The 27,582-nt window shown below is 28.8% G+C and overlaps 2 protein-coding genes across 2 annotated transcripts in view; one reads left to right on the forward strand and one right to left on the reverse strand.

Moving 5' to 3' along the window:
- Blm (Bloom syndrome helicase) overlaps positions 1–2,930 on the forward strand; it is a 101,323-nt gene extending 98,393 nt beyond the window's left edge. The window contains exon 20 of the mRNA XM_075364633.1: positions 1,333–2,930. Coding sequence (XP_075220748.1) covers positions 1,333–1,441 — 109 coding nt within the window. The 3' untranslated portion in view covers positions 1,442–2,930. The remainder of the gene's footprint in view (positions 1–1,332) is intronic.
- A 17,512-nt stretch (positions 2,931–20,442) lies between these two features.
- The window catches only part of LOC142324042 (uncharacterized), a 111,078-nt gene continuing 103,938 nt past the window's right edge, over positions 20,443–27,582 (reverse strand). Inside the window, exon 4 of the mRNA XM_075364634.1 lies at positions 20,443–27,285. Coding sequence (XP_075220749.1) covers positions 25,758–27,285 — 1,528 coding nt within the window. The 3' untranslated portion in view covers positions 20,443–25,757. The remainder of the gene's footprint in view (positions 27,286–27,582) is intronic.

Below are 27,582 nucleotides of genomic sequence, written 5' to 3' on the forward strand. Positions count from 1 at the left end.
TTCATTTGTATGAATTGAAAATAATTTTTCCCAACTTTATTTAATTGTTTTTTTAGATATTAAACTATTCAAAATATATTTAGCTCTTAAAAAATTAAACTTCCTTCCCACTCTTGGTTTTCCCCCTCTCTTAAGAAATGAAATCAAGTTTATTTTTTCCTTAGTCTTGTAAGAGACCCTATCTGTATTGTGAACTTGTAATTTTCTTCTTTCTCACAATATAGATTGTTGTGACATGTATTCTATTATTCAGTTCAGTTCAGATTTGGAACACTGATTTAGGATTCTAACCATCAACAGTTATTTATCTTATTTTTCAAGTATGATATAACTGTTTAGTCAGTTTATTTTATAATTCAAATGTGTGTGTTAAATTAATTCATAAAGGAAATTGCAGGGCACATTCTTTCTAAACATTCTACTTATTTATGTCTTGTGGAAATAAATATTAATCATTCTTAAAATTATTTTTTTTTACATTCAGTTAAAGAACTAGCATTTGGTAATACAATGTATTAGCCTTGCAAATGAGCATGGCAAGATTTGTACACTCTCCTTCCCTTTAATTATTCTCTTCTCTCCCATTACTTGTTGTTATCAATACTAATTTCTTTTTCTTAGTACTTCTGGATTTATTTATTCAAATTAATTACTACAGTTTTCCATTTTTGATAATTCTTTGTTTGTTTTCATTACTTTATTTTTGATTGTAGAAGTATTTCTAATTCCATTTTCAGCACATCTGTTTATATTTCTAGGCCTTGGTTATTTCAAGAATTTATTATTAGTGCATAAAAAACATCAAAATGAGATGCTATATTTTTTTATAGAAAAACATAAAAGTGTTAATCTGTCAGTCATCACAAACATCTCTTAACAATGTGGCTTAAAGGCTAGTGAAGTAATTTTATGATTTTTTGATGTTGATTCTTCAGTTTTACAATTTTATTTAGGATTAACTGCTTAGTTAACTTTTATTATAATCTTGCTTATGCTACTTGCATTTTAATGTTATGTGAAAAACTTGAAGAACCTTCCGAGGAATTAAACTTGAGACCAGCTTATTTAGCAATGGTGGGTAATTAATTCATCTGATTTCCATGTAAAACAGAAAAATTTTGTTTAGCAATTTGACTTATTTTTCTTATTTACTTAATTGGTGTAAATAAGTAAAATAGGTATTCCAGTTATATGAAATGCATCATCTTGCACAAGATCCTTAATGTTTTTATTTGTTATAAACAGAATTATTTATTTAATTATGACTGTTTTTTTTACTATTTTCCCAAATTTGTATAGATTTGTTAAATAAATTTTTATTTTTTTTTTTAGGACAACAAATCACAATGGAGGAAAACAGTATTTAAAATCTTCTCAAAGATTACCACCTTCAAATCGACCAGGATTTATGCCTAAACCTAGAGTTACACAGATTGACTGATCAAATTATTTTTAAATTATGTAAACATTAAGCCTGTATTGTTAATTTGTGATATCTTATAATTTTTTTTTTTGGAATTGTTATCTACTTATGCAGTCATTTTTAATTGGAATAAACAGGTAAATTTAGTGAACTGATAATGACTAAATCAGGACAGATTCTTTTTTTAATATATTTTTTCAATTTCAATAAATATATTGAAAACTATTCACTTATTTTGTAAACCTTTGACTGTCATGGCACTAATACAATATGATGTTGGTTCAAAGTCTGTCTTGTTACATTGCATTCAAGTTGATTATGTAACAACTTTTCTAGTTATTTCCTCAAGTCATTACATTTTGATTTTCTGATTTACAACTGTATGATTATTTACCTTCCAGTTAAATGTTAGGTTTGGTCAGGTTTTACAAAAAAATTGTTAAAATAGCCCATCAGCTTATCATAAAGTACACTTAAAAATATATTATGTTATAGTTTTAAATCTGTTGATACTCTTTGAACATCTTTCAGACAGTTATTCAAAAAATTTATTGTTGGGAATTCCTAAAAGAGAGCCAGTTTTTAGAACACTAATTCTGAAGGCCTTACTTTGATTTATGAAACTCTATAACCATATCATTTCAAAATTTATTATTCACCATGCTGATTTTAAATTTATCTGCAGAATCTCAAAATACCAACTATTGCATTCCTTTTTCTATAAAATATGATATCTTTGTTTAACTGCAATCTGTATGTGGTCATATCTTTACAGATTGCAGTTAAACAAAGATATCATATTTGTGTGACCACACACTGCATTGAATTCATTCTTTAAAAACAGACACATACAGAAGGTGTACTTAAAATGGTGGGCTGGCTGTGCTTTTTTGGATTCTGCGTGTCAAAATGAGCCAAAAATGTTGTTTTTTCCTTTTTCTGTCTGTAATTTTGTTTAATAATGAAAAATTTACATCTCAACATCAGATTGAGGAACCACAATAATATTTTGTACACACATTTAGACCACTGTTGTCTAATAAACAGAAAATTACAGTATAAACACGTTCATAAATTTGAACGTGTTTAATAAGATGTAAATTTTTCAGTCTCAATTGAAAATTCGGAATTTCTATTCTACGTGCAGAATTGTTAAGCATTTTATTGTGAACAAAATAATACCTTAATTCTGAAAATCGGCTGACAAAAAATAAACTTATGACAGAAATTGAATGACAGTTTTCTGCCAGATTTCATCTCCTTTATCTGTCTGTATATGATTTCAAAGAAAAATTACACAGGCCAACAAAAATGAACTTTTTGAAAATATTTTTAATGTAACTGATTTTTATGTTTTATTTGGTGCTGAATCCATATCTGACCTCAGTTTTTTTTTCTATCATCCACAATTTCATCACATTGTGACTGTTATACACTAGGAAATTAAGGAAACATAGCGTAGGAATAAAAAAAAGTAATGTTAATATGAATAAAGCTTATATTTAAGTTTAAACATGAAAATACTTCATTACATTAGATTTATGTGTCCATTGCCTTGTATTTCCTTTTCCTCTTCTCCTTAAAGCTTTGCTTCTGTACATCACTTGCTGAACTTCTATAGTAGTCTCTCATCATATTGGTATTCCAGTGGCCCTGTTACCATCTTTCCATCACTTTGATATCTTGATGAAAATATTAACTTTGCTCTTCACTGACATCACCCAAATTGTCTAAGAAGAAATCAAGATGAATTTTTAGGCTCATAGGCTATAATAGGAATATAATGTGGGTACTTTTTATTGCCCAAGAAATTGGTAACAACCTGTTTGAATGATACCCAAGGCTCCCTTCTATTTAAAGCTATTTTTGATTCGAAGTTGGAATTGAACATCATTTTTTGGATGTCAGGTCCAACAAACATGCCTTCTTTCAATTTAGCTTTTGATAGAGGAGGAAATTTCTCGCAGAGATACCTGAAAAACTGCCCATCTTTGGGTAAGACTTTAACAAAGTGTTTCACTAGGCCTAATTTTACATGTAGAGATGACAGCAGAACGTTTTCTGGATCCACAGTGCAGAATGCACGTTTTCCAGTTCTTGCGCAGAATGTTCTTCTCTCCAGGCTTTACAAATTTTCTTGCAGACCAGTTTTTTCTGGTCCAATGTTGATCCTTTGCCTTACTGTCCCATTCACATAAGAAATGTGGGAATTTGGTAAAACTGCTTTGGACCAAGGAGCATGGATGACACTTTCAAATCATACTTATTTAACCATGAGCGGAATAGTTAATTTTATTTAAAACTAAGTGAAGGTTTTCATAGATTTCCTTTATATGCACAGAATGAGCAACAGGCAATGTTGCATAATTAACACAATGATCCATTGTATAACAGAACAGCCTTAACTATTTTTAGAAGAATCTATAAACAGCCTCCATTCCTCCCATTTCTATATTCAATTTTGAACTCGTACATCAAACTGGTAATATCTGAGTAGTATAATAAATCACCTTCTTGTTTAAAAAATTCATAAGATTTTTGCTCTCTTCTAATACGTAAGTGTTTGCTCCTGTTGCCAAGTTTTTTCTTTGAGTCTGGATACAAGTAGTTCAGCTTTTTCCTTCATTAGGCCCAAATCTCTAACCAAATCATTTACCTCGATTTGAGTAAACAACTTAGGTTCAAAATTTTCTGTAGTACATTGAAACTCATCACCTGCATCAGACTGAGCATCACTAGACATACCCAGGATAACATCAGAAATTTCTGGTGGTTTAGGGAAAGGAAGATCTGAACTTCACTTTGTTGAGAGATATTGGCTGTCTCCATTCCGTAGACGTTTTGATTCTGGTATAATATGTAACACATTTGTCTCATCACAAGTTATGGCTTAAAAACAGATTGGCTTCATTGCTCTATCTTGTGAAAAATTCAAAGTACTGCTTAAATATTTGTTTTTGTGCAGCTCATTCAGCATTTTTTGATACAGACTTTTCCATTAACTCTGCATCAGGTCATCATGAATGCCAGGCAGTCACCCATCCATGCCATATTTAGTTCATTCATATGGCCCTCTTTAAATGCCCTAACCCATTTTTCTCACCATTCCATCGGACAGTATCCCGTATGCTTTATTAATTGTTGATAAATTTCAGCTGCTTCCATACTTATCAGGGCTAGGAATGAGGGGGGAATGTGGTGACCAGACACCTCATAAGGCAGGTGTTCTTCTCCCTCCGGGGGGATTGAGATGCTTCCATACCTCTTGCATTTAAGAAATGAATTGCAGGATGTATTTCACAGATGGCAGCATTGACCTTAGTTATAGGCATTTGAAACGCACACAGGAAACTAAACAAAAACTTTCATGTAATGGCATCTGTATCAAGCCAACAGATGCAGTTACTCAATGTACATTAGCGAAATGGCAACAGTCGCATTGCAGTGGATATATATCAAGGCGGTACTTACTTAAAAAAGACATTGTATGTATCTATATATATAATCTGATTCCTTTTATAATACAGACTTAGTAAGTATATCTCTCACAGGTATAGAACTTGTTTACTATGAAGAAAGGAATGGAAAAATGCATCAGTCCATTAAAACAACTTATGATAAATTGTGTATAGGGTGATATTAAAATATGGTAACTGCTCTATATTTCAAAACTCGGGATACTAGGAGATAAAAACGAGTGCAGATTTATACAGTCGCAGAATTCTTACTTTACAGTGTTTCAATTGTTTGTTCACCACATTGGATCTGCTGTATTAAATCAGATTTTTGTTTTGAAGTATGATGTATGGTTTTAATGTAAAATTTTACAAGAAAAGTGATGGTAAACTGCTTCTCGATAAATGCTTTTGTTTTCAAGGTATAATCAGTAGTAATAAAACAAGGTAAAACGCCCCATTGTAACTTTTATTTTGTATTAACTTAAGAATTACTTCCATTAACAAAACTTTAAATTATTAATCTTTAAATTAATGGTTCAAACACTAATAAAAGTCTTCACAATAATTAATAATTTGCAACACTATTACAAATTAAATGGTTTTGTCAACTGATATATTTACTTAAAATTGATTCAATAAATTTTGAAAGCATATTCTACAAATAAATAAATACAAACAAATAAATAGTTCAAGAATTGCTCATAAAGCTACGTTTCTACAGCTTGACAGTGCCAAGCTAACATAGTACTTTAGGTACTATGTTTATAACCTATTGTGTTTATGTTTGGTGGTGTACGTGCAGATTCATCAGTTATATGCCTTTCAAGTCATCAATGTTTGTAGATTGTTTTAAGTAAACACAAAAATACTAATCTAAAGGAAACAAATCTGGAGACCTGATAGGTCATTCTTTGCTCTTCTACAACCTATCCAGTGATCTAGAAATGTTTGATTTAAAATTTGCTGAGCCCTTAGATAATAGTGAGGTGCTGAAACCATAAGTTATCTAATTTTTGCCCAAACATTTCCTTGATGTTTGGTAAAACCCTGCTGACTAACAACTTGCAATAAGCATCATTGTAAGTCATTCATCTGTAAATACTACTGAATTAGACAAATTTACAACCAAGTCTATTTTTTACATTATTATATTAAACTCCACATAACGGTCAAAATTTTCTGAAAGTTGTTGCACAGAGTGTAGCTTACAGGATAAAAATTATTGTTTTTAAGAATTTTATTAACTCATTTTCCATTAATTGACAGTTTTTGCTGTCCCTCTGTGAGGATGATTTCTTATAATTCCTATACTACTCTTCAAATCTTTGTACTGCCTTGATTTTAAATTTACTTATTGGTTCTCTATTAGGTAAATCATGTATGTTTGTAAATGGCTGTCCCCTATCAGCATACTGATACATTATTAGCAGAGTTATTCTTTTAGTTTCACATAAAGGATGCATTATTATGTGATAAAATTAAATGACTAAATAAAGAGAACAAATATTCGAACTACAACTTAATTCTCTAATACATAATTAATTTAGAAATGATCAAATATTGTTCTATGTTTAAGTAAGAAACCAAAGTGAAAAATGTAATAACTTGCATTGTTGTAACGTAACAATTGATTTCCTATTGTAAATTTCTAATACATTTTATAAATTTCAAGAATTTTTAAATTGTTGAAATTTTCTCAAATTTATTTAGTCGATTTAATTAGTCAACATTATCAGTAACCTCATACTCCTGTTTACAATTTTATTTTTACTGTCAGATAATATAAAATTCTGCAGCTTTGTCTTTGTAATGTGCAATAATTAAAAAATCGTAAATTTTATCTCATTTACCTTGTTATCATTTTTAATAAGACTTGAGTCCTCATTTATTAATAAATGCAAAAATGTGAAATTTATAATTTTCTAAATTTTCAAAATCATTAATGAACAAATCACAGGCCAGATATATATTAAGGGGGTCTCCTAATCACTTTAAAATGGGATTATTGGTAGGGAACAGTGCCGTAATTCCACATAAAAGGAGATGCATAATTACCTCTGAAAAGATCTGCAACCATTATTTCAACGTAGTTTGAGAGTAAATTATAACAATTTTTATTTATTATATATTTTCTATAACTATAGGTAGATATTTCACAGATTACAAAGAACTTCTTAATGTAATAATTAAAATTAGATTATTTTTTATTGACACCAAAAGTAGAATTATAAAATATGTAATCTGTACTTTTGTTGTTAACCTACAGGCAAAGCCTGTAATAATTAAAAAATAATCATTTTTAGAATATTTTTTTTTAATATTTAAAATTCATAATTTTTTTAGAAATGTTTTATTGAAGTCTGAAAATGTAAATATTGTTTACATTTTTACTTTCCTAGCTGTATCAATATATAATGCTATATCTATAATGGGGGAAAGTATATACTCGTAGATCGGTCAAAAAAAATCTAAAAAACTTGTCTTTTTTTAACTTTTGTGCCTTAAGGAGACATTTAAAAATACATTTTTTTAACAAAAAACAATAAATTGAAATAAATAGTAAATAATCTGCAAAAAAACTTTTCCAATGCTCCAGAGTCCAAAAAATCTGTTGGATGTTTGTGCGTATGTTGGTCTTACAACTCTGGACCCCATTGACCTAGTTTCTTTAAACTCAGTTGACAGCTACTATCTTCAGGAGAAAAGAATGTATTAAATTTTTGCAAAATTGAAAAAACGAGAAGGGGTGTTTTGGCTGAAATAAAATTGCTGGGGCACTTTAGCGAAAAAGTTTTCTTACAAAAGTTGAATTTTTTTTTAATCAAGATCACAAATTATCAAAAACTTTTAATATTCACCCCTGCCCCCAAAAAATTATTCTTTTTTTAACAATATCTTGCTTCAGAAAAGGAGTCAATAGGAGTTTTTTGCATCTATATTTTCTACATCAATAGCCTTTCAACAAACCACAATAAAATGTTTTGGTCCATCCTACTAAAGTGACCTGTGTCAAAAAATACTTTTTAATTATTTTAAATTTGAAACCATTTTTCAAGTTACCCACTGTATTTAAAAGGTAAAAAATTAATTTTTTGATAGCCCTTACTTTTAGTATTTCTTGGAAAAAAGTTAGCCAAATATTTTTAGCCCTTCCTAGAAAATTACGACTTTGTTTAGAATTATAGCGTATTTTAAAAAAAATTTATTATCAACATTTAGGGATTATTTTCTTAAAAATGAATTTTACCTGAATGCTTCCCCTTGAGTATGGGAGTTATTTTGTAAATTTTGGTTATTGTTTTTCAATAAGTAGGAATTATTTTACCAAAAAGATACAAATAAAGCTTAAAATGTTACACAAGTGCATAAACTGCACAGCTTATTTTTTTTGATAGGGTCAAGCGCTTTCAAAATTTATAGTGACCACAACTTACAAATTAAACTACATAAGTATACTTATGAGATGTATAATATAAAACTACTTTTAAAACAGCTATTTAATTGATAACTCTTTACTCTGTAAATGAGCATCTGTGTCTGTAATAGGTAAGAAGGTCAAGACTACCAAACTTAATAATCAGATGAGGAAATGTGAAGCAGGTTCAGAATGTTTTGAATCTTTAAATATATGAAGTGTTCCAAAATATAATACTAATTATAATCATATCATACCCGAATCTTATTTGCCACTGTTATTTTAAATTTTGTTCGCTTGGGAACCTGGACATTAATTCCAGTGGCAGAAACTGTAAAATTGATGTCTAATAATTTACAAATTATGATGGATGAGGAACAACCACAATGTTGTTTTTGTGTCAAAAAACTGCTGTACATAAAGACAATAAGTTTGTGTCATATTATCATGGGTAAGGACTCTGTTATTCCTCCACCACTTCTCTGAAACATTTCCTTTTCTTCTTATGTCCCCACTTAGAACATCACAATAGAATTCTCCATTAATCATCTGACCAAGAGGTATGAACTCCTTGGGATAAGCCCATCATTATCAAATAAACAGATGCCTAAGGATGTTCCTCTTGATTTAATAGTCTTAATTTTGCCGAGGTGATATGGGCTCTTCCACTGGAGGATTGCTGCTTAGTTTTAGGATCCTATCCGTTAACCCAATTTTCATCACCTGTGATGAAAATAAAACTGGGTTGGTTCAAAGCAGTTCTTTCACTTCATTGCAAATATTTGTTTCTGTTCAGCACAACATAAGAAGGATTGTTGCACAATCCTTCTTATGTTTTCATAATAAAATTTGCTATCATGTGCATCAATGGCATTTTCAGGTATAATTCCAGTAAAAGATTGCCCTGAATGTTCACTTCCATGACAGATGTTCACAGATTTTTAAAACATTTAAACCAATTATAAGTTTGTGTTTGGTTCGGTAATATTATCAAATGCCTTTGCTAACATTATGTGCGTTTCTGTGGCTGAAGTTTAAAGCAGAACTTGATCCAGATATGCTGTTCTCTTACATGACAATGACAATGTTAAACAATACAAACCATTTACATCGAAACTCCTAGGCATACTAACTCATAAAGGATGAATTACACTGTAACTAGCTTTTGTTCACACAATACAGATTTAAGGATTTTCAGATAGCCCCTTTTGCATCTGACTTTCATACATGAAAATTGCCAGTTAAGCTTCTGATTTTAATACCTCATAATTATTAATATTGTTTGTTTTAATAATAATTATAATAATTTTAAATAGTGAATTAGCCATTCAAGGTGTGACAATAAAGTTAACGGACTAATGCTGTAAAAATAATTTATTAAAAAAAGTAATATAATTACACATTGCAGCCTTCAAAGTACTCTCCCTGAGCTGTAATGCACTTCTTCATTCACCTTTCCAGCCTTCAGAGTCTGAAAATGGTGCCTTTTCAATTTTTGGAAATAAAAAAAATCACAAGGAGCCAAATCCAGTGGATAGGGGAGGTGTTCAAGGACCATGGTGGCCGTTCTGGCCAAAAACTGCTTGACAATGATGGCTGCGTGAGAGGCTACATTATGATGAAGCACCCACGAATGATCTTGCCATAAATTGGGTCTCTTTCATGCAGATGTTTCATCATTACTTCTTGTAATAAGAAGAAATTAACTGTTTGACCCCTGAGGAACCCATTCTTAGAATACAATTCCACGCAAGTCAAATAAAAAAAAACAGCATTGCCTTGGTTTTTTATTTTGACATCCTGGCTTTTTGTCTGTGGCTCATCTGGTTTTCCATTTCATTATCTGCTTCTTTATCTCAGGATTATACTAATAAATTCAAGTTTTGTCTCTCATAATCACATTTTGAAAGATGTCTGCAGTCTTTACAAACATGCAAACAATTTTCCTCTTGTTTTTTTGGAATAATCTTTGCATAACACTTTGATGTCTCCAACTTTTGTATGAGAATGAGGTGCATGGTTTCTTGATTGATTTCGGTCACCACAGCGACAAGTCTGACCATGAAGTGACTGAGTTGATAGCCTGATCAGTTTTTAGAACAGAAACATCATTTCGAACAGTAGAGAGATACCCTGAATGTTCATCATGCTCTGTTGAGTTCTCCCCTCTCTGAACCTTACCACCCACTTGGAGAACAAACTTCTTTTCACAAAACGGTCTCCATAAACATGCTTCATCATTTCAAAAATTTCTGATATCATTTTCCCTGCTTTCATAAGAATTACATCACAACTTGCCGCTCTTCAAAATCACTATTGATTTCCATTATCATGATAACAAAACAATCATTTACAAAAATAGAGCTATACTCAACACAATGTGGAACTGAAAACAATTGCATGAAATGTTAGCAATCGCTGACACTGCTGCCTACCTTCCAGTGTTCCCATTGTGCTCACAATAAAGAGTCCGCAAACTTTGTCATACCTTGCATTACTTATATTAATTTACCTGTAAATTTTGTTATCTCTGTGACCTATCCGTAGTTCTAATGGTGTAGTTCAAAAAATAAAATAAAATAAGGTTTTGATTTAGTATATTTTAATTCTTATAATTGTTTAGAAGATAGTGAATGATAGCCGAGGCTTAGGTGAATTCTTTCAGACTTTGATGGATTTCATTCACAATTAATAAACTGGGATAAGAGAAATTATTTTACAAAAGTTACAATCCCAAATTCCACAGAAATTATGTCAAAATCTTCACCAATTTCTGAGGTAAAGCGTTTTTCTATCATTTTAGGTCCCACGTTGAATTTGCCAGGCATGAAAAAAAATTTGCTTCAGGAGAGAAAATATTCTACAATATTCATATATTTTCAGGTATAAAAACATGATCGAATTACGGAAATTGTTCAAATATATATTTAAATTACGTTACAAAAAACAATACCTTCATAATCTATTAATAGATTGTAATACCAGCAGACAGTTAATTTTTTATCAATGACTTAGATGTTAAACTTATCTTTCTATAATTTTAAAACAGAAATTTCTGTGGAAATGCTAAATGTGAATAAAAAACAAAAGCAATAAGTGAAACAATTTAAATAAATAATTAATTTACATTATTTATAATTTATGAAAGGCAAACATAAAAATGATTTACGGTAATTATTTTTTGTTCATAGTGTATATTAAATACTTTCATGAGCTTTTTTCATTATGAGAGGTAAAACTTTTAATTATGTCATTTTGATTTAAGAAACTATCACACAGTAGTTGAGCAAAAAAGATTTATACCTTGACACCCGACATATTATTTTTCTTTACTAACCAAACCACATAGCACTCAGTCCCCAGTTACAATTAAATTTAATCAGAATAAAATTAAACACACTGTAAATAACATAGATAACTATTGTAAAATTGTGATAAAAGTTTATTTCAGTTTTCATTTATGCAAATATTTTTCTGCAAGTGTTAATGATACTTGCTGATTAATTAGCAGTCTAGTATTAAAAAAAACTGATATACACAGACCATGTAATATCTCACATATGTTTGTCAAACTTTTGTCTACTTTTATGAAAAACTTCCTATTTTTATAAAGCAAGGCATTCCATTATGGAATTGGAATAAGAAAAATAAACAGATATTGAAAGATAAAATATTCACACAGGTATTGTACAATTAAAATCAACAAAAAATTAGAATCATAAAAAAAATAATTTATTTCCATAAGTGATCACAGCATGAAAAATTTATACAGTCTTAATTTCTTAAAATAAAAAATACTTAAAATTATTTTTTAAATACAATAAACATAAGTCATTACAGCTTGTATCAAATAAAGGATGCATCTTAAAACGTTTTTAAAGGAGAAATAATTGAAAAAAATATATATCATTGTAATAATTGTTATTAGAGATATGTAATTAAAGTATGGCTTAACTGAACATCCAAAACATGTGCTTCTGTGAAAAATGTCAACTTTTGTGAGACAATTTATAGTGAGCAACTCACTAATTGCATTAGGAATCTTTGACTAACCCATTTCATTTTCCCAGCCAATTTTATGAAAGTGGATGTGAATTTTTTTAGTGATATTTAAAAGAATTTTTCTGATGTTATGTTAGAGCATCATGCCATATTGTTGCTTTTAATTACAACAGCTCATTGAAGTATTATTTTACATAAAAGCAATAATTCATTTAAGAATGTCCATCTAAAAACCTAATTGGACATCAGTAAAAATTCACATGTATGAAACAAAACAAACTTTTTACTCATCCCTCCATTGCATTCATTCATTTCATGTACAATACCTATGTTTTTTTTATTTTTTATAAGTATTAAATTCCTTGCTGTTACTACTATTGTACTATTCGTCATTCACAAATTATAACCTATGCTTAAATGTTTACTGAAAATATTCAAGAAATGCTTTTTTATACTATTCTATAATGCATTGGATATGTAAATTGTTATTACTGTAGTAAAAATATTTTTATAATATAAAAATATATGTACTTTTTAATAGTTGCTGACTAATGTGAGCTACAGAATCACTTGCACAAAGTCATTAAAAAGAATGTGGCAGGTGTTACTTATAAGAGTAATTTTTAATTAATTTAACATGCATATTTGGAATTTATTCAAGTTAAATGTTGAAATACCAAATTTTGATCAGTGTTTTTAACCTCAATAGATTGATAAAAATCAAACATGAGTATGTAGACTGTAAAAAAGTCAATGACTTTTAGTGTAACATTTTCTTAGGTTTAGTTTTGTTGTTGAAAAGTGACATGGAGCAATAATATATTTTGATTACTATTTGATCTAGTTACTACACAACTGAAACTATGTTTTTGTTCTTTTTTCTATTTGTTATGCACATATATATATTTTTTTTTGCAATAAATTATTTTTTTAGTCTCCCTTGAAGTTTTCATTTACTCCACAGAATAAGTTTACCATATCTACACCCTCTCTGTCTTTCCTTATTTTTAGGAAAACATGTACCACCACTTCTCTGGCTCTTTGTTCAAATGAAAATTGTTTGGCTGTGTAACAATTACTTTTCAGATAATTTTGAAATGGTGCTGACTCTGCCTGTGGGCTTCTGTTTCAGTATGACTATCAAACGTTCTAGCTTATTCATTCTCAAAGTGGGCAACAACACCCCCTTCTGAGCGCTGGAGGCCTTCAGGGAGGGCGGTAGAAGGCCCACAGAAAATTGGGGGTGTTCAGGCGGTCTAGATTTTGGGGGCGCTAGAAGATTTTTGATTCTCAATGTGGATGGAAATCAGAATTTCTTAATTTCCTACAACTGTACTTCTATCTGTGATTATGATTTACAAGGTGTGATCAAAAAATAATGAGAATTTTAATTTGTATGAAAAAGAATTAACTTATTCTTATATATGGATATTTTTCCTTTCGGAGTAGTTCCCCAGAGTTGTCGCATTTATGCCATTTTTTCTTCCAATCCTCAAAATATTTGTGGAAAGCATTTTTTGATACAGCCTTGTTCATTTAGATTTTTCCCCTATTGCAAATCATTGGTCTTTTAATGTTCTCATAATCAGTGGGAACAAGAAAAAAATCATAGCCTCCCAGAGTTGGTAGAATACAGAGGCTGCTGCATCAGTATGATGTTATTTTTTTCTAAATTATCATGAATTAATATGAAGTATGATCTGGAGCATAATCATGGTGCAAATCCAAGAATTATTTCCTCACATTTGTGGTTGTTTTCTTCAAATTGCCTCAAGCAAATGATGTAAAACTAAGTAATACTATTTACTGACCATACAATCTCGTGGTAAGAATTCACAATTGATGATGCCATTGTAATAAAAAAGAGGCAGTACAGAGAACCTAAACACTCAATTTGCGTGCTTTTTTCGGTCTTGGTTCTTCAGGAAGCTTCCATTGCAATCATTGGACCTATGTTGCAATATCATAACTTGCATCCATCTTTTGTCTCTTTTTATGATACATTTGAGCAATTCTGTCTCAGTTATTGCTTTTTGAAAATTCAACTGTTTAGGAACATATTTTGCTGTTACTTTTTTTATACCCAAAATTCTTTCACATCAGATTTCCACATCTTCAGCAACTTCTCTAAAAGTGATTAGATGAATAATGTTCATAATGTCTTTTATTTTGTCAATACTTTCATCGGTTGTTGATATGTTAGGATGTTCAACTCTTTTATCATCTTTATGTCCTTCTTGAAACCACTTATACCATTCATAAGCCCTTGCTTGGTCTTAACATAAGATCCTCTTCAAAAGTCTTCTCTGTCATCTTACCCTTAAGCGTTCACTGCGTTTTATTCTATTTTTAACATAAAATTTAACGCAAATCCTTTGTTCTACCATTTAAAAAAATGAAATAAATCACAACTGGTAATAAAATATGTCCTAATTGCACAGGTAGTAAATTTTAACTATGCTTCTAATATGGCTGAAAATATTGATATACATTACAGAGAGTGCTGCCATTTCGTGGGGAAAATACAAACTTAGTCAAAAAGATGTAGCATACAGAATTAAAGAATTCTCATATTTTTTATCACACAATTTTTAAATCATTCCAGTAAGTAGAAATTAGAATTAGTTAAATTCTGTTTTAAATGTAATAAAGAATTTTGTTGTAATAGGTTTTGATTATAACGGGTGTACAATAAGAAATTTTTAATTATAAAATAACTGTTTATTTATAAGTGATCATATCAGTCAGAACTATATTAGCAGTATAATTTGTTTCAAAAAGGTCAATAGTTATTTAAAGCCAATTTTTCCATTTTTATCTTGATATTATTAATTTTTAATGCACAATGTCACAAATGTTTGTTCTATTAAACTAAATGACGCTAAAAAATTGGATTGAAGCAAAAAGAAGATAAGATATTTCATTAACTTTTGATTTTATTGAAACTGCAAAAACAATTACCCAGGACTGTTTAAATTCAGTTTTAACTGAAATGTGATGTGATATTTTGGGTATTACTCCCAAATACATGGAAGATATCTTAAGAAAGTGCTGAAAGAGTAATTTTCTGAGCTCTTTATAAAGCTTCTGGAACATTTAAACACTTATTAGGTGTGGTACATTTTATTCAATTATTAGGTGAATAGGGGACTGAGTTAAAACTAAAATTGTTTTAAACCAATAAAATTTTGAAAAAGTTCCTGTATAACTTTTGAAATACAGTATGTACTACAGCTCAGGTTTTTGATTTTTTAATTAATAATTTTGTGGCTTACAATTTATATCTTTATATTATACAAGCTATAATCAAAAATTAAAGTATAAACAATAAGTTTAATACTCACATATCACAGAATAACATTAAATTAATTAAATGAAAAAAAAACTGGTAATTAATACAATATGTAAAGAATAAAGAATGAATTTTGATAAAATTACTTAAAACATAATGCTGGACTTCTTTTATATTTAAAAGAATAATTATTTATAAGTTTTCTTTGTTTATAATTCTCTACTCCTTTGGTAAATCAGCCACTGATTCTTCAAATGTGTTTTCCTGTTTTAGTATGTATATATATATATAATACTTACATAAATAAATATAAACTGTTTTTTAAATTATACATGCACACAAAACCAATACACTTCTTAAAAATTAAATTGTAAAAGGCATCTTAAATATAAAACCATTTATTATTCTGTGTCACAAAAATTAAAATATTATTTTTATAAATTTTTAAGATTTATATTAAAATGAATTACATACATTACATTTTTATAAATTTCTTATTTATATTAATAAATTATATTATTTTAATAAATTATTACACTAGCAATAAACTTGCATACTTATTTGTAGTCTATCAAAAACAGTACATGCAACATTCATGTAATATTATAGAAACATTCATTACAACAATTAAGTAACTGATAAAAAAATTATTGTTATTCATTATATGAGCACCGTTTCAATTTTTTTTCTCACCGATTGTATAAGTTATATTTTTCTATAATTATTTTTATTTATTAATATTGTTATTATGTCATACTAAAAAATACGTAAAAATTAGTTCGAGCTCCATCACGTGCTCGGTAAACTTATCACGTATCAATAACGCTATATTTTAAAAATTCATAAATTAAAATTATTCGATAAACTAGATATAAAAAATAAAGTTAAAATAAATTTAATAAAATATTAAAATAACAGCATTACAGAGTTTTTTTTTAGCTGATTATTAAGATTGAGAGAAGATAAAAGAAAATTTGTTGCTGTAAATTTCCCTTTATATGACAACCGGATTCACAATTACAAATTATAACAGAAATATGCTTGACTCATCTTATACAATTTTTTAATTCCTGATCAATTGCACAGTTCAAACGTGCTTCTACTTAAATATTTAACTAAAACAAATTTGAAGTGGTGCTCATGTAATAAATTAAATATTTTCCAAAAAATTACAGAGTATTAAAAAATATAAATGTACATGTGTGTGTGTGTGTGTGTGTGTGTGTGTGTGTGTGTGTGTGTGTGTGTGTGTGTGTGTGTGTGTGTGTGTGTGTGTGTGTGTGTGTGTGTGTGTGTGTGTGTGTGTGTGTGTGTGTGTGTGTGTGTGTGTGTGTGTGTGTGTGTGTGTGTGTGTGTGTGTGTGTGTGTGTGTGTGTGTATACACATAAGCATATGCATACAAGCATCAGAATAAAGATTTTTGATTTATCATAATTTTACTTATTGTCACAATTTATAAATATTCTTAAATTCATGAGTACATTGCCTTTGCTGCTTTTTGTCATTGGTTGGTTGATTAACGTCACTGATTACTAGATTATTTAGTTGTATTAATAGATTGATAGTATTTGTTATATGAGAATAAACTTTAAAAAAACAAAAAATTTTGATAGACTATTGCAGTATATAATTAGGCAGATAGGAAATATGATAAGTAAGAAATAGGAATCGGGAAGAACTCTAGAGGAGAAACAGCTTAATTTTCTAAAAAATTACAGAATGAATGAAGAAAGGAAGATATGTATTATTAATATATATTAATAAATAATAAATTAAGACATTACTTTCTAGTAAAATAAATTTTGAAGAAAATAGGCCTACAAAATAGGGATGGGTGAGTTCAGTGTCTTATTGTGGCTACAACACTTTACACACATGCATCTAAACAATCAATCTATAATCTACATTCTGTAATTTACTGAGAGTAAATACGACAAATCTTAATTTTCTGATTTGAAAAAATTTTAATTAAAGTTTTAAATGTTAATTAAATTTTAATTAACATGTGTATTTTAAAATATTCTAAGGATTTGAATTAAAAAATGAGGCCAAATTATGGTAAAAAATGGGGTTTTAATGTTTCATGAAAAATTAAATAACTGTTTATTCAAAGCCCCAAAGAATCCAATCTGGCTAAATAGTATTATATATATTATGTTGTAATTTAGTTTAAAATAATATTTAGATTTGAAAAATTGCCATAATTATATATTTTACGTATTAAAAATATTTACTTATATTTTATCACTTTTTTAACCCAAGTGACTCCTCAGATTTGATAGCTTATACTTAGCCATCAAATCTGAGGAGTCAATAAATCTTTTTTATCGCATATCGGTAAAAAAAAGAGCTGTATTATTTTTTTAATTATAGGATAATGCTAAAAAAAAATTACTCAATCCCAAAACTTAACTAACTTCAGATTTGTTTTTACTCCTAGTCTCATCATTTTAATTTTCATTTAATTTTTTGTAAGTCAGGATATTAAAAAATATGCCTTCAAGTGACCAACTGTTTTTCTATATAGAAAGTCTCATGGATCACAGTCTGGTAATTTTATTCCGATGCTAATAATTCCATAATAAGATTTCTCAGTTATGATTTGATCGAGTCTAATTATGACACAATTTAATTTAGTAAAGAAAATTAAATTGTACCAGAGTTTGTACAAATCGTACAATAAAAGGAGAGTTACTTTATTACATGAAAACTATCAAGACTGTATGGTTTATGTTGTATTTTTCATGCTTCATAAGAAAGAAAAAATGTGTTTATAGAATAAATTGTGATTATTAGTAGACTTCACTAATTTGGATTTTAGGTAATCAGACTGCTTGGAAATAATTAATTGTAAATGAATTTATAAGATTAATATTATAAGTAGAATTTAATCCTAATATATCAAATTTATTTTACTTGAGTCAAAACATTTTCACTACAAACAGGTAGTTTTCAGTAGTTACATAAAAAAGTGTTGTTAAAAATAAGGTGAGTAACAGAAGTGTTACACCCAAAAAAAAAAAAAGGCTAGTAACAATGTTGTTAAGTTTTCTTGAAATTTTAATAAAGCTTAAAATTTGACCTCCTAAGTTATTAAAATAATTATTAACCTACCCTCCAGTTTTTTTTTAAATTTACCTGTAGGTCCTAGATTAATATATTAGACCATTAAATGAAATAATATTTGCACAAATTCAAGACTGTCAATGGACTTTGCCATAAGGTATTGTATAATAAAGTTTAAAGGAAAGTATTTTAGGTAATTGAAATTAAAAATTACGTTTTTAAAAATTTTAGTGTTTTTTAATTATTATCCCTATGATAAATTTGGAACTTACATCAATCTGGTAATGCCTCATATGTAAAAAAAAAGAATGTTTTATGCACTCATATTTAGAAAAAAATGTTATTTTTTAAGGGTTAGCATAGGTGTCCTTTCCACCCATTGATAAAGGTTGAAAAATTGCAAAAAGCAAATTCTTTTAAATATAAATGTTTCATGGTTCTTTTCTGATAGTATTAATTTTAATTGAACCTAATAAACACATAATTAAAATTTAATTTCCACCCCTTATGATATATTTAGTCTCTTCAGTATATTCCTCTTAATACAAAAAAAGAAAAACAAAACAGTCCCCTAATGATTACTACCATACAAGGTCGCATTATTTATGTTAAAAATGTTTTTGTCCAATAAAGCTGAATAGATGCCAAAACACACACACTTAGGCAAATTTAAATACAATTAACCTATAATTTAGTATTTTTGTCTCTAGGTACTTTCAAACATTAAACAGATCAGAAAGAGGGTAATTTTTGTTAGCGATATCAAACATTCGTTTTGTTGTAACACAGTTTACTAATACCTAGAAAAGTATAAATTAATAAATAAAATAATTCTGTCCCAAAGTATGAACTTAGAAAAGTATAAATTAATAAATAAAATAATTCTGTCCCAAAGTATGAACTTAGCATCTAGACAGTTTTTTTTTGCAGCAACATCTACAGTTAAAAGATATCCTTTGAACAAAAAGCTTTAAACAATAAAGAGACAGTGATGAAACAAGTCTGGCTACCTAATTTCAACAACCAATAGCAAGTAAAAAGATGATTTGGCTGACACACATCTTACTACTACTTTAATTACCCCATCAGTAAATATGAGACATCTGTTACAGATAGGTTAGTTTATTTTGAGAGGCATTAATTAATTGAATTAAAATTTAGTCAGTCTGAGTTGCATTCAAAGTAGTAATCCTTTGTTTGAAAGGTCAGTCATGTAGTACTGCGCTATCTTGACTCTACTCTTCTATCTAAAGCCAATGCAAATTCAGAAAATTTGGAAGATTTATATTTTAAATGTTTTCTATTAATGTAAAATAGAGGGGAGAGCAAGAAATACTTTCATTCTTTTTTTTTACTTTCTAATGAACATAAGAACAAAAATATTTTTTAATTTCTCTTACTTAACATTTATCTAACATTTATTTAATTTTAATCCAAATATGATTTTTTTGCTTAAAAATAAAATATCTGACTCTTTCTTTGGTCATTTTGATGAAATTATACAATAATTTTTATTGCATAACATTCCTGTGTAGAAATAACATTATACAAAATTCATTTAATTCCAACCAGTCTTAAGTCCCAAACATTCCAAACTAGTGAATTTTTAATATTTCTTTAATTAATACACATCAATATTATTAAAAAAAATCTCATTTAAAAATATGATTAGAACATATTCACACGCTATATACAAAATACTTAAAGCCTATCATCATTTGACATTAATATAAGTTGAAATTTTACTTAAATAAATATATAATGAATAATTTTCTGTTTGTGTATAACTGAATTTTCTTGTATTTTTAATTAATATTAATAATACAAGTTTTTTTATTCACAATAAAATAATAATTGTTTTTAAATTTCTCTTTTGCAGTATAGTACATATATATATATATATATATTTATTATATGTGCATGACCTACATCCAACATACATACAACAATAATGAGGGTTCATAAAGTCACATAAACCAAAAAACTAACACAGAACATACTCTACCCTTAAAAAGAATTTTTTACAAGGTTCTACAAGTGAAGTGATTATTTTGTTTGATATATATCACACCTGATATATATATATCACACTGATATCACACCTCCATCTGAATCTGTGGTCTCACACTGTTAGAACAGGCAACATATTCACTAATTCAGCCTCAATGTTTTCTCTCAGTCCTCATATGGCTACAATGAAACTTTAGTTACACTCACATCAAATTAAAGTCATGCATGAACTTTGTGAATCAGTCATTATAACAACTTCAGTGTTGTAGATGGTTCAGATGTTTTGTTCCAAAATAGTATGTATACACAAGGTGATTTGGATATGTTGCAAGCAAATAAAATTTCTGTTAATTAAATCAAACACTATCTACCTAGGCAAATTTTAGCCTCTTGTTTTAATGAATACTTAGACAGTAAAAGCTACAATCCACTTGTAGACAAGTACAGTTTATTATTTTATATATATTATAAAACAGTTATTTTATATTATTGCAATGGATCTTTCTTTAAAAATAATTTGCATGATTATATCTTAAATTCTGAAGCATTTTTTTGACTAAAGAAGTGTGGGAATTTGCTGTAATGATCCTGATAATTCAAAAGCCACTTAAATGAGCCATTTACACAACATTGTATATCAGTCTGATCTACGTGACCTCTGACATTAAAATTGTTTGATGTGATCAGTTTTACAATTAAACCAGAATTTTTTTTTACTACTGTATATTGTACATAATGAAGCAAATATTTTTTCAGTATGAGGAGTCACATATTCATTATTCATCATATTTACTCGATAATATACATTATTTTATCATGGTCGCTATGCCCGGTTATGTAATGGCTTTCAGTGACTTTTCCAAAAGTTTTTCTTCAATATTTATTTCAACATATTTTAAATCATTCATTCATTCTTGCTGTTACTTTTTAAAATATATATTTTTTGCAACAAGTAATTTGTATTTTTTAATGAAATATTTTTTTCATTTGTATATAAATCTAAATATTTATCGTAAACCTCCTACATGGTAATTGATATTAACATGCAGAACCAATCCACTTTCATGGTTTTGTCACTTTTTAATCACAATAATATTTGTTAATCTTTTTATGACCTATAAAACAATTATCAAAAGCTATTGTGATAGTTAAAAAACTGTACCTAGTCAAATAGCACATTTAATAAAAGAAAATGTTAGAAAATTATTTGCCTTGTCAGATATTATCTAGCTTTAATTCAGGTAACTGTTATTTGCTTGTGATAGATACATTAACAGCTAAAATAATAGAGAATAGAGTTCTAAGAATCCCCAATTTTGTCTCAGAAATTCCTTTGCATTTTTTGAAAATTAATGACTAGTCTGCATTTAATCGATGAAGAGTAAGAGGACTCATTTTTTTCACAGTTGAATGTTACGTATCAGTAAATTACAAGTATAATAAACTATAATCTTTTTACAAAACTGATCAATTTGAATGCTACTTTAACTGAACACACTAACTGAATGCAGATTTAAATGAAACACTTAAATAGTAACCTGTTGTCTATTTAATCTGTTTTATTATATAAATTAAATCGGTCAATTATATCAATAAATTTAATTTATTTTAAAATATGGGTTGTATGAATCTATGAACACCTGCATTTCCTTTTTATTTAATAATATGGAGCGATTACTTTACCTTAAATCAATTAAGATATATTTACATATTCTTGTTTATTTAGTGTGATAATATTATTGAAATTACAAACCTGTGCAATATGAACATTTATTAAAATTTACAGTCAGAAGATCATTAAAAAATTTAGCACCAGTTTCCCTTTAATGAATGCTGACCTTTCTTTCTTTTTCCTGTTTAGCCTCCGGTAACTACCGTTTAGATAATTCTTCAGAGGATGAATGAGGATGATATGTATGAGTGTAAATGAAGTGTTAGTCTTTACATTCTCAGTTCGACCATTCCTGAGATGTGTGGTTAATTGAAACCCAACCACCAGAGAACACCGGTATCCATGATCTAGTATTCAAATCCGTGTAAAAATATCTGGCTTTACTAAGACTTGAACGCTGTAACTCTCGACTTCCAAATCAGCTGATTTGGGAAGACGCGTTAACCACTAGACCAACCCGGTGGGTTAATGAATGCTGACCTGGTTTTATAAAATTTTACTAGTAAATTCATTAACTTAAATACATTAGTTTTGTGATCACTCTATTTACAATTGTATATTATAGTGATTTATTTTAAAAAGTTTAATAATAAATTACGTAGTTAAAGAAATTTTTTTATAGCCAAGAAGAATCTAACAAATACAAAATGGCAAAGAAAAATTTTATATGAACAATTACAAACCAGTAGAGTTTACTTATCATGGTAACAAAGCACTAATTTTTGTGATGCATTCTTCAGCAGAGAAAAAAGTTTAATTCTCATGGTATCATTACACAACAATGTCGCTTTTGCAAAGTTATCTTTGAAAATTAATTTAGCAAAATTAGAAGCAGTAATATTTGCTACTTACCTAGATTTTAAAAAAAGGTAAAATAAATTTATTCTTCACGTTTTGGTTAAAGTCGGTTGAAATATTCCTGCTGATGTGAAACAATAAATGAGGTAATCAGAAATCTGGTTCAGTATTATATGAAATGTAAATTATGAAAAAAAATCAATGCAATTTCCTAACAAAAATTCATTTGTATAATTTTTATATGTATATGTATTACCTTAGCTGTAATGGATACTAATTTTATATATTATTTGGTGAGCACATCCAGCAGCAGTTAAGGTTAAAGAAATAAATCTTTTTTATCATTTTATGGGTCAGTTTTAATCTTTCAAATTAAATAACTCTTTACTTTGTTCGGTGAAATTACTTACCAAGCTTTCTCAAATGATAATGGAATTTTGATTTCATGAACATAACTACAGCGATCCTTAAACTGTACTTATTACAGGTAAAGCTTAGATGTTTATGATCAAGTAATATTAATTCTGATATAATTAAAACCGTATTTTATAATATTTTTACGGTTGAGTAAATATGTTTTTTTTTTTTTTTACCCGTAAAATTCAATTCTGAAACATTACTTGAGGGCAGTTGCGGATAAATTAAGAACTGATTAAGTACTCGCGTATATAGATAAATATATTTACTGCAGAAAATGTATGGCGTTAATATAAACATTAAGGACATTAATAAATCGTTACTATAAATTTACGTTTACATATTGTAGTTACAAACACGTCACTTCGTTTCAATTACATTGTACAGTAAAACTTCCCCAAAACGGAATCTGATGGGACCAAATAAGAAATCCGTTCTGAAGAGGCCGGCCTTAGGCGGTAGGTAGGAACACGACTGCCTACGGCGGTAAAATATAGTAGTGGGAAAACCGCATGAACTAGAGCGCAAAAAAATACAACACAACTCATAAAAATATACTTCGATTTCTTGAATTTAGAAAATAATATTATTTAATAGTACAGTACACCTTGTTATACGATATACTTTCGGAATATTCCGGTAATATATGTACCGGAATAGACTACATCATTCGGTAGTTTTTAAAAACTAGAAACTGAAATAAGTTATTTTTAGAGAATACGTATTATACTGCTTACTGATAAATTTTGACTACACTGTAGTAATAGTCTACACAGGTAGTAACTACACAGTGAAAAGTAACTGTTTTTATTCAGAAATGCTGTATTTCACAAATATAAACAATTATTTCTATCATCAAGTTAGTTATATTTCACTTGAAAATTACACTTAAAAAATAAGAAATAGACTTACTCTAAAACATATGAACTATCACTGGAACAACCAAAACGTGAAACTAGAACAATAAACGCTCACGACAAAATGATTATTACTGCTTCCAATCACGGTGTTCACGGCAGGGAATAAATTTATTCTCAATTGATATGTACAGAAATTCTAAGAAACGATTAAGTTGTTAACAAAATACAGCACATGGAATACTGACCGTAGGCTCATAGGCCGGAAGTAGGAGCTTTAAATGTAAAGGCGTTATCTTGTGCTAAACAACAATTAAAGCATTTATTATTTTTTACAAATCGTGATTTGTGCACAATTTATTAATCGCTTTACTTTATTACAGCTATTTCGTTTCTTTATTTCCTTTTTGTCATACGGGATAAATTTAACAGGTGAAATTAAAAGTAAAATCAATGTTTCTTTTCCTTTTTCCGTAATGCGTAGTTTTCCGTCTCGAAGAGATTTATTTCTATTAAAATAAATCGGAACTTGAGAAACCGTTCGTTTTGAAGAGGTTCCGTTTTGCGGAGATTTCACTGTATCATAAAGACGTACGTTGGACACGCTAGAAGTTTCACGCCAAATATCTAGTGACAACGATCTGTTTGTGGTGTACGCTAATTCGTTTATGGAGAAGTGGGTTTTTACTAAATAAAAATAAAACTGATGATTATCATTGTACATCGTGATTTGATAATCACGATGTACATCATAATTATGTGTGACGATGTATCAATGTAACATCATTATACAACTAATGAATCAATGTAAGTACTTTTTAGATGTTCGATATATTGCTTCCATTGTTTTTACTTGTTAGATAGCAATCGCAATAATTACATAACATTATTACTTTTACAAGTATACATTGTGGATTATTTGTGTGTGTTTTTTATTCGAGAAATTGCTACATTCCATACGAAATCATAAGTTATACATTAAATATTTAAGACTTTCAAGTACTTTTATTTAAGAGGGCTTTCTAATATCAATAGTGTTATTACGATCGTCTGTAATGCAAAGAGGAACTGTTACTTACCGAATCGATTAATTGTTCTTGTAAATTCAGTTAGTAACAAATACTTAACTATAAGGTACTCTTATCGTTATTACACTTAACTTAGAAAATTATATTTAGTAACTGAGTTTTAATGTAGTATTTTTCAGTTAACGGTAGCTTTGTTTCAGTTTTACTAATGAACAATAAAAGAGGCAATATATATTTACTTTTTTTATTGTGAAGTCCAGGATTATTCGGTCCGTTTTAAATATAAATAAATAAAAGCGTACTGATAAGTATCAAATTATTATGAATTAACTTTTTTGGTACAAAAACAATACTTTTTGAGATAGGGGTCCTCCACACAAGTACTTTGAGATAAATACCCGTTTATTCTACTTATAGAGTCTCTTATTTGAAACGTTTTATCGTGCCTAATTGTTGTTTCAAATAAAGACGCTCCCGGTAAAGTTTCAAATATTACGACGTAGTCGTTATGCCCAACCGGTTTATCGTATAACATACTTCTTACAGTTAATACCCGTTTAACTCCTAGTTTAGCGCATTTTGTGTCATTTTTTGTTAAGTTTTTGGCAGACTGTAGTATGATATTTATTTCTTTCACGGCATAATGAACCATCGCTCTGACTAAAACGCCTTGATTCGACAGTGTTCGATATTCTGAACACGTACACCAATGTTCAGTAATTCCGGCGTTTTCACAACTACGATTCCAAGGTATCTGTTCAAACAGCGAAACGCAAGTAGGACATGCGTCCGAGGTATAATTTTTTTCATTTTCATTATTTGTTATACCGATTAGATCTCTTACTGTTAAATGTAGATCGTAAGGTGAAGTTAATCTATTGCTGTTTATTATTAAATTATTATATCTGTCTTTATACTTATTCCTGTACCACTCCGGTAACCATATCCAAATAAACGGTAAACGTTCTTCCAACCAGCCGACGTACGTTTCACGTATCCTTCCGAATCGCATACCGTGATCGCTTAAAAAGATGATCGCGGTCGAATTAATAGTTTCATTATTATAAAATACATCGGTAAAAAAATTCAACATGTTTTTATCCATCGATGACGGTGTATTAACATTATTATGACTGAAGCTGTTCATCCAAAATAATGAGAAGTGCAGCGTATCTTTAAAACGATTAATAAAATCCTTAGCGTAATTTAATATAATATCTCCGGTCAGTTCTGGACCCAGACAGATTTCTAAACTGTCGACTCGTTTTATTTTCATGTAATTTTCAGCGGCTATCATGAACGGACGAAAATAATAGTCGGTCGGAGAATTTTTAAACCCTTTTTTATGATAATTGAATGTTCCCATCGTCGGTTCGTCTTCAACGTAAGCCGTTAAATATCCTAATCGTGATGCGTTGTTCCATAATAATGGGCAGTCATCCAGTTCTTTATCTCTATTTTTCCAACACTTTTTTCCGAACTGTTTTATTGTCATTCCGGTTAATATCGCTATTAAATTTGGGAAAGTGTTGTCATCGATTTTATTATACCCTTTCAATTCGATAAAATCATTTTCTTTTAAAAATGAAACTGTATTTGGCATCGTTCTTAATAAATTTAATCTAGATATTGAATCGATACCCATAAAAAGTACACTTAATTTATCCTCTGTTGATGCATCGTGTTTTAACTTGTACTCGATCGATGGTTTTTTAATTATTCTCGCGTGTACGTTACCGTATACTTCCTTTTTGCCTTTCCTTTTAGGTACGTGGCACTTAACCATAATATATTCTTCATCTTCTTGAAGCGTTACTGTTTTATTGAATTCTGTACACGGACTTAAACTGGAAAAAAGAACGACAATATGTTACAAAAGAATTATTTCTGACATAAATAATTTTAAATATTATATGATGAAGCATTTTTAAGAATATAAGAAATTATGCTCGTTGTTACTGGGGGTAAACATTTTTACTGCTAATCAAGATTATCTTATCTGTATTAAAAAAAAAATTAATCGCCTAAAGACATTCAGTTTGGCTCTGAATTATATTTAGAAGCCGCGATCTTCATCAGTGATTACCTGAAACTTACGTAAACAAATGGAATATTGCATTATAACACAATATGTCATATTATAA

The sequence above is a fragment of the Lycorma delicatula genome, chromosome 4 (genome assembly GCF_047948215.1).
Source record: "Lycorma delicatula isolate Av1 chromosome 4, ASM4794821v1, whole genome shotgun sequence".
Classification (NCBI taxonomy): domain Eukaryota; kingdom Metazoa; phylum Arthropoda; class Insecta; order Hemiptera; family Fulgoridae; genus Lycorma; species Lycorma delicatula.